The sequence below is a fragment of the Tripterygium wilfordii genome, chromosome 9, assembly GCF_013401445.1.
Source record: "Tripterygium wilfordii isolate XIE 37 chromosome 9, ASM1340144v1, whole genome shotgun sequence".
Taxonomy (NCBI): Eukaryota; Viridiplantae; Streptophyta; class Magnoliopsida; order Celastrales; family Celastraceae; genus Tripterygium; species Tripterygium wilfordii.
In genome coordinates, this window is record NC_052240.1 from 10,995,313 (window position 1) to 11,003,776 (window position 8,464).

General features: G+C 35.6%; 1 protein-coding gene across 2 annotated transcripts; it reads right to left on the minus strand.

Annotated features, from left to right (window-relative positions):
* Positions 1 to 370: 370 nt before the first annotated feature.
* On the minus strand, positions 371 to 2,354 carry LOC120005093 (heavy metal-associated isoprenylated plant protein 7-like). Of its 2 annotated transcripts, none has more exons than XM_038854547.1 (5): positions 2,214 to 2,354; positions 1,928 to 2,093; positions 1,629 to 1,843; positions 1,034 to 1,124; positions 371 to 898 (listed from the first exon to the last, which is right to left on the minus strand). In XM_038854547.1, exons 1-5 carry the CDS (start codon positions 2,220 to 2,222, stop codon positions 537 to 539), a joined length of 843 nt encoding a protein of 280 aa, XP_038710475.1. In that variant the 5' UTR covers positions 2,223 to 2,354; the 3' UTR covers positions 371 to 536. The 2 variants fall into 2 exon arrangements, with proteins under 2 accessions (XP_038710475.1, XP_038710476.1); XM_038854548.1 differs by having other exon boundaries at positions 1,928 to 2,090; positions 2,214 to 2,237.
* Between the last annotated feature and the right edge of the window lie 6,110 nt (positions 2,355 to 8,464).

Sequence of the window (8,464 nt, forward strand, 5' to 3'; positions counted from 1 at the left end):
AAGTTCGCCTAACTCCTTTTATATATATGTGCCTGTGTTTTGCGTGCTTAATTTGTTTAATCCGCAAAACTTCTTACAATGTAACATTTCTTATTCATTGTTATTTGTTTGTATATATTATTTAATTAATCAAATCAAAATCACTTTAAAAACACAAAGAGATATGTCTAGCAACCTAACAATTGATTTTAATTGATGTGTATTTCAAGACTGAAAATCTTACAACGGTCTGGCATAACCCAATCAAATGGTTTATAAACAAAGCCAAACTCTTCTCATATTTAATACATATTTTCTGGGTTTAAGAATCAATGACGACGGCTCATAAAGAATAAATCCGTGCGGACATGTGGCTTAGAAATGGACAATATCTTCAATGTGTTTAGACTGAGAATTACAACAACGCATGTAATTTTGATAGAAAGCAAGATGATCATCATCCTAGTTAATTACAAACAAACACTAATGAGGATGGCGTACGTGCATGAACCTCAACTTAATTATTACATTCAAAAAAGAGTGCTTTGATGATCAATTTACATGATGGAGCAAGCATTTGGGTTCTCATCACTGAAAAATTGAGGGGGATAACCAGAATTAGCATACTCCATGTAGTACTTGGATGGCCAGTAGTCATTTCTCTTCATCATATCACCATTCTTCTTACTTTCATCATCATCATCATCCTCCTTCTCTTCTTTCTTCTTCTCCTGATTCTCTTCTTCTTTCTTCTTCTCCTCATCTTCTTTCTTGTCCTGTTCCTTCTTCTCTTCAGGCAGTACTATGGATACTTGTTTCCTTGTTTTCTTGTACACATCATCAACCAGCTTTGTTGGGTCCACAATCCCTTTCACCGTAACCTTCGCATTAGCCAAGTCCGTCTCCACCGACTCCACACCTACATATATATCATGCATAAAATACAAGCCTTCATCTAAGGCCCGAGCCCACTTGGCCCAACTATTCTATTTATGTATGGGCTGGCCTAGAAACTGAAACGAAAATAACAGTGAAATTAATTGACTTGACATGCCTTTGATTTTCCGAATTCGCTTTCGTAATGCTTGAGCACATGCTTCACAATGCATCCTAACATTCAACACGACTGTTATTGGTGTAGGAGGCTGCCAATATTTACACAATACAACACAGTAACTGTTAGAGAACTCTTCGCCAAAAACAATATATATATGTAACGATTTTGCTGGTCAAAAATTGACCCGTGACCTGCACAACACACAGTACACCAACTTGTGGATGAGCAGCTAGTTGTGTGTGAAATTGTGAAGGAGGTGGGGTAAACTCAGTGTCATGTTCCCTTGTAAAACGTGCCCATATATATATATATATGTATATATGTATATATATACATAACATTGTTGGGTTTGAATGGTTTCTTTCATGTCAGTAAAGGAAAAAAAACAGGCACTCACAGGATTCACTGTAGCCAAGGGGGCCGGCTCAAGATATTGTGCCTCAATTCATGGCTTTTTAATCTATCTCCTAAATCAACTTTATTACATGCTTAGTCAAAAGAAAAAAAAAACCTAAGAAGAGTGTCTGAAATTCAGATATAATGTGATAAATGAATTACTAATAAAAGTTATTGAAGGGTGTACGATGGATACCTCTTCCTTCTTGTCAGCCTTGGGGGGTTCCTGCTCTTTGATTTCTTCTGGTTTTTTATCCTCAGACTCAGCGGGTGGTTTAGGCAAAGGTGAAATGAGCTCCACTTTCCTTCCACTCTTCTTTTGGAGCCTTTCACGAACTTTTACAGGGTCTGCTGTTTTCCCTTTCACCACCACCTTGCTAGCCTTACTGTCTGTCGTCACCTCCTCCACACCTGTCATTCATATACATATATAATTCAATAATTTCACTCTAATCTTTATCCTTACAATAACAAAGAAGAAGAAGAAGGGAAGACCTTGGAATCCTTTCAAGGCTCTGGCAACTTTCCTAGCACAGGCTTCACAATGCATGTCAACCTTAAACACAATCTCTGCCGGAGCCTCTTCTTCTTTCTTTGCTTGTTCATCTCCTTCCTTCTTCTCTTCTTTGGCTTCTTCTTTCTTCTCCTCCTCCTTCTTCTCCTTTTGTTTCCACCATCACATAACAATACATGAAAATAAATTCAGTATTAATCCAACATATATATACAAATATTAATTCAAAAAATGAGAAAATAAAACCCATAAAGCCATGACTTATACTTCACCCATGTTCTCTCTCTCTCTCTCTCTCTCTCTCTCTAACTCTCTCTCGGTCCTCTCTCTCTCTGAGTCTGAATTCCTATGTGAGGAGGTGATGATGAGTATGCAAATTAACTAACATATGTAAGGTGGAAAAGACATATGTACTTGTGCTGACTCAGCCTTCCCATAAACTGCCCCTTGATTTCTTCTAATGTGAGCTGTGTACTGTATACACTACAAATCCATAATAAAGACGCATGGGACAAAATGGTAATTATGGCCTTCTTTTCCATGCAAAACTTAAATCCCCGGCCCCTCTCCACCATGCACTGCCACTGTCATGTACTAGTGAGGTCATCATTGTTTTTTTCTTTTCATTGTTTGGGATTTATTCAAAGATATCGTTAAAAAGATAAGATTGGGTAAATAATAATAAACTAAAGTATTTTATTATTATTATTATTGGCATGCATGAACTTGCAGGGGTTGGCAAGAAGTCCAAAAAGATGTTGATAAGGTTCTCTTTAGAGTTTTGAATCCTTAGGAAAGAAAAAAAAATAGAGTTCCTTTTTTTTTTGCATCATCATCGAAAGAGTTAAAAGTAGTGCGATTGTGTGGTGTTTTGCAAATTCAAAAGTGCACGAATCGTTCAAGTAATATAGTGAAAAATAAGATGTCAATTCTACGAGGACTATTTATCTATTGAGTATCGAAATTGTTCTAATTCTAAATTATTTGGAGAAGTCAAAAGTGATTGTTTTGTGAACTTAATTAACTTAAACTAAACTATACTAACAAGAACACGACAACAAAGATTCAATCAGATTATGAAACATTAAGGCATACGATTCACCTAATCAATCCAATTCGAATATCAAGACCACACTATCAAATCATTATCAATCCTTATTGACAATGAAATACCCTAAACATAATAACCCACGATATCTCTATGTGAATTTAAAATCATGCAAGCACATTAAGTTCTATGGTATTTCGTAGAAAACTCGCACGAATCACGTTGGCACATCTCTGTCTTTCATTCAATTCATGGCATATATCACAAGAGCATGTAACATGCATCCTCTCTCGATTCAGTATGCACAACAAATCAGTTGAATGGTGATCAAGCATTCAAAAACATTAAGCACAATGATATATACTCAACAAGATGTCGATCCTACGAGGACTATTTATCTATTGAGTATCGAAATTGTTCTAATTCTAAATTATTTGGAGAACTTAATTAACTTAAACTAAACTATACTAAGAAGAATACGACAGCAAGTATTCAATCAGATTATGAAACATTAAGGCATACGATTCACCTAACCAATCCAATTCGAATATCAAGACCACGCTATCAAATCATTATCAATCCTTATTGACGGTGAAATACCCTAAACATAATAACCCACGATATCTCTATGTGAATTTAAAAGCATGCGAGCACATTAAGTTCTATGGTATTTCGTAGAAAACTCGCACGAATCACGTTGGCACATCTCTGTCTTTCATTCACTTCATGGCATATATCACAAGAGCACGTAACATGCATCCTCTCTCGATTCAACATGCACAACAAATCAGTTGAATGGTGATTAAGCATTCAAAAACATTAAGCACAATGATACATACTCAACAAGATTGATAATAAATTCAATAACATAAATCAATAATCCGAATCATCATGGTTAGGCTACATCGTAGCCTTAGCAAAAAGGTTTAGTTCATGCTAAACTTGATACAATCCATCATATTCAAAGATTCCATAAAAAACTAGCAAGGAAAAATAAACCAAAGGAGAAAGAAAGAAAAACTAATTGATATTTTTTAAATTTTATTTATTTCATTTCAATATAAATATTAATTATTATATTTATTTCATTTTATTAAATTAATCTATTTAATATAAATATAAATATATTTAATAATAATATTAATAATATAAATATACAATATACAATATTTAAATATATTTAATAAATAGTCCTAAACCTACAAAAAAAATTATATGTATCATGTTTTGGCATGGGTCCCATGCAAAAAGACATGGGACCCATAGCAAAAATTTTTTTAAAAGAAAAAACGATACATTTTGACATGGGATCCATTCAAAAAGGCATGAGACCCAAGTTAAAAGGGGTACTGCCGAATGGTACCCTAGGGTTTGGTGAAGCGGACCCACTTTATCAAACAGATCCATTAATTCTTCCCCATTTGAATACATATTATGGTAAAACAACCTTGATCTATGAGCATATTTTTGTTGTGTTTTATTATAATTATTGAATTTTGAGTTCGCATAGTTGATCTCACATAAAGGCATATACATAAACCTATATCTATGTCTTCTTAAATATATATGTATCCATGAGGTAAGATAAGAATTTGTAGCCAATCAAAACAAGTGACGCCCACGAAACCTTCTATCTTTGTGATGTGCCAAATTAGTATCTGAATGGGATAAAAACCATCAATGTGAATTCAATTTTCGCTAAAAATAAGAATAGGATTATGATCGATATTTGATGGTCTTGAATGACCATTACAAGGGCATGGAGCCCCCCGCATTAAAATTCCAAGCCCCAAGCGATCTGACATATATATATATATATATCAAAAATACTTTATATATATATATATGCACAACATCAATTAATTCGGAAACTCTTGTCGGACCCCTTAGAGTAATTCGAGCCACTCATTGGTTTGCAGAGGTAGTGATGATAAGCGATATCGTCGTCAATGAGTGAAAGCTGAAATGAAAGTGGGTGGATGATGATGATCATCATCATCGTAGAAAAAAAGAGAAAGAAAGAAAGACAGGCAGCCAAGAAAAAGAGGAAAAGTTGATTGGATTTTCATGTCTTTACGTTAACAGGTTGAAGTAGACTTGCCCCAAATTAAGAATATCAAGATGGTTTAGCAATTTAGTCCAAAAACAAAAACTACAAATAATAATTCCTACCACAAAAAAAAAAAAAATTGTCTTTTATATTTACATAACTTGTGTGTGTATATATATATACACACACGTGAAGGTAGGATTTTTATGGGTAGTAGCAGTGGCACACATTTTGTACAATTTAGATATGGGTTATATGAAATTTTAAGAGCGGAGAGAAACATGTATATGGAGGAAAACAAAACAAATTATCATGAAAATATTTGTGTGGTAGGAATCTGCGAGAGAGAGAGAGGAGAAGGATAAAAAGGGTTGTTCTGAAATGTCATCTTGTTAGAATCTTGCTATGCAGAAGTCATGACAAAGCCATAAGACAATCTCTCTATTATGTCAATGCAATTGTGGTCCAATTACTCTTCTGGAGCAAATTTCACTAAAAGAAAAATTGTCCAATTTGGTTTGGTTTTTTTGTAGATGGACACATATATGATATATGATATATATATATATATATATATATATATATATATATATACACACGAATAGTATTTGCAATGGTAATTTTTTGTTGGGAACAACAAAATGTGTTGAAAGACGTGTTTTTATTGATGTGGTTGTGCAAACAAAATATATTGGTACAATTGTGTAAATTTGTTGACTTTATTTTTTACATAATAGAAGTGATGCCCGATATTAATTTTTGTGTAAATGTGAGTGTGTTAGAGGTGGAACCCAAGTAGAGAGCAAACACAGGGGCATGAGCTTTATCATTCCCCCATGTTGGTCCTAGCAAAATGGAGCCAGCAAATTCGCTCAATTGGAACCCCTTTTTTTTTTTTTTTTTTTTTTTCTATGAGCCAACAAATAGGACAATAAAAATAATTCATCCCCTAAAATGCCCTATTGCAATTGCTCTTACCCTACCTAATTAGCTTATGTGGTTAATGGGCTTCAGCTTGAGAGTCAGGCTAAGAACCAGTTATTCCAAGCCTGTCTCCATTTTTTTACAAAGCCCAATAATGAGTTCAAATCTAATCTATGAGCAAAGCCCATAATCATTATAAAGCCCAGAACTTTCGAAATTGTTTCCATCTTTCTAGATCTTATACTATAGGCTTTCGAGAGGTCTTTAAAGTTTTTTCAATGAAACGAGGCATATATAGCAAAGCAAAACAAGACACAGCAGGGCATCAATAAGGATGGCCTGAAATAAAAGTACAAAAGGCATAGCGGAAAGAAACAAAAACAAAGAAAACTAAAGGCAAGGTAAAACAGAAAAGAGCTAGATAAATGGGCTTGACATGGCCTGCAATTGAATATTGGAGAAAAATGGCCTCAGTCAACCTTCGGCCCAGTTAACGGGCCCAAGCATAGGGGGGCCACTCTGCAAGCCATTCAGAATCTTAGATAATGAAGCAATGGAGACCAATTATCCTTCCCGCCATCTACAACTACAAGACGAAGTGTGGATGGACAATAATGCAACAAATCAAAGTTAAAGATGGGTCAGAGAAGATGCCTGTAGTGGAGGAATCAGGTTCAGAGATTAGTGGACTTTAAAGTTGTCAGTTCAAGAATACCGACTTCTATATTCTATTTAGTAATTGAGTGTCCGCTATTTTGGACACACCGACTTTTATACAACCCAATTTTCTTAATACACCGCATCAAATTTTTGTAAAATTATCCTTTTATACATATTTATCAGATAATATTGTATATCCTTGACTAACATCTTTCTCCGCCCACATCCACATATCTTAGTGACCGACTTACCCAAGGATTGAGCACGAGGATACGAGGATTTGCCATAATCTCTTGGGTCAAAACAAAAGACAGGCAAAACAGACATGGAGTCATTGTTGTCAATGTTGAGACATTCGTTGTACCAAGAGAGAGGGTTTGGGAGAGAGATGGTAGAGATTGTGGACTGATTGAAGGAAAGTTTGGTCATTGATGGGAGAAGGAGAGGAGGTAGTTAAAGAGAGGTGGCTTGAGTGGGTACCTTGACCTTGTTTGGACAAGAAGGAAATTGTTTAGGAAACAATAATACACTCTTTTGCCCAAACTTGACTATCCTTGTAAGATATTGTCTGCTTTTCCAATCCTAATTCATCACAGGGCTTCCAGAGCTTTCAAGACCTTCCATGACTCACGACTTTAAAACACATCTATCCTTGTAAGATACCGTCTGCTTTTCCAAGCCAAATTCATCATAGGGCTTCGAAGGCTTTCAAGACCTTCCATGACTCACGACTTTAAAAGCATCTTACTAAGTCAAGGAAACTATGGATTTATATATTGTCCATTATATTTTTAGCATTGTGGGACTTTTCTCAACAATCTCCTCCCCACTTTTGGGCCGGGCTCAAGCCCACAAAGTGGAATCTGGAGTCACATATGTACAACCAACATTCAAGCTAAATAACCTCGCCGTGATACTACTTGTTAGGAAACAACAATGGATTCCCTTGTCCAAACTTGACTATCCTTGTAAGAGATATTGTTCGCATTTCCAAGCCTAAGTCCAAGCCCAACTCATCACAGGGCTTCCAGAGCCTTTTAGGGCTCACGATTTTAAAACACGCCTTACTAAGTCAAAGAATTATATTTTTTGGAGAAGGTGAAGAGAAGGTAATGGAAGAGGCAGCGACCATGTTTGAGAGCTCCGAAAGCTTGATGTCTTCTTGTGACAATTACTTCACCAACCAAATATCGAAATCATTGGAATTCTCATTCATGTTCCTATTCCTATTCCTGTTCCAAGTCCAGGTCCTATTTCTCATTCTCATTCTCATTCTCATTTCCGTTTTCATCCTCACGACTGACCAAACAAAACGTTAAAGTTGATGTGAAGCATGACATGGAGAGAGGAGGGAGGAGGGAAAATGGTATTGTCATTGCGCTGGTGCGTTTTCGGCTCCTAATTGGTCTGCCTTTGCTTTTGTATAAAGTTGTACGGAAGATGTATGTCGCACTACTCTTTCTTTTTTTTTAATTGCTTGAAACTTTAAAGCTCTTACGTTTTTTGTTTTTTTTAAAAAAACTTTTCCACCGTCTTCTTTGATGTAAGAACCTAAAAGGTGACGAATACAATTGAATTCATAACATATTTGAGGTGGGTTTCAATATCCTACATCGTTTTTAATGATATGGTTTTTAATGATAAGGACTACTTGGTGGATTCTAAGCTCATGTGGATCAAGAGGTATTTGGCTGAAATCAAGCAAGCCTTTAGTCTTCATGCATCTGTTCTTGTACATAAAGGCATGTATGGTTTGCAAATGATTGGGTGGTCTCCTCCTCCTCAAGGATGGGTGACCCTCAATACTGATGGGTGTAGTAAAGGTGAGCATGGTGC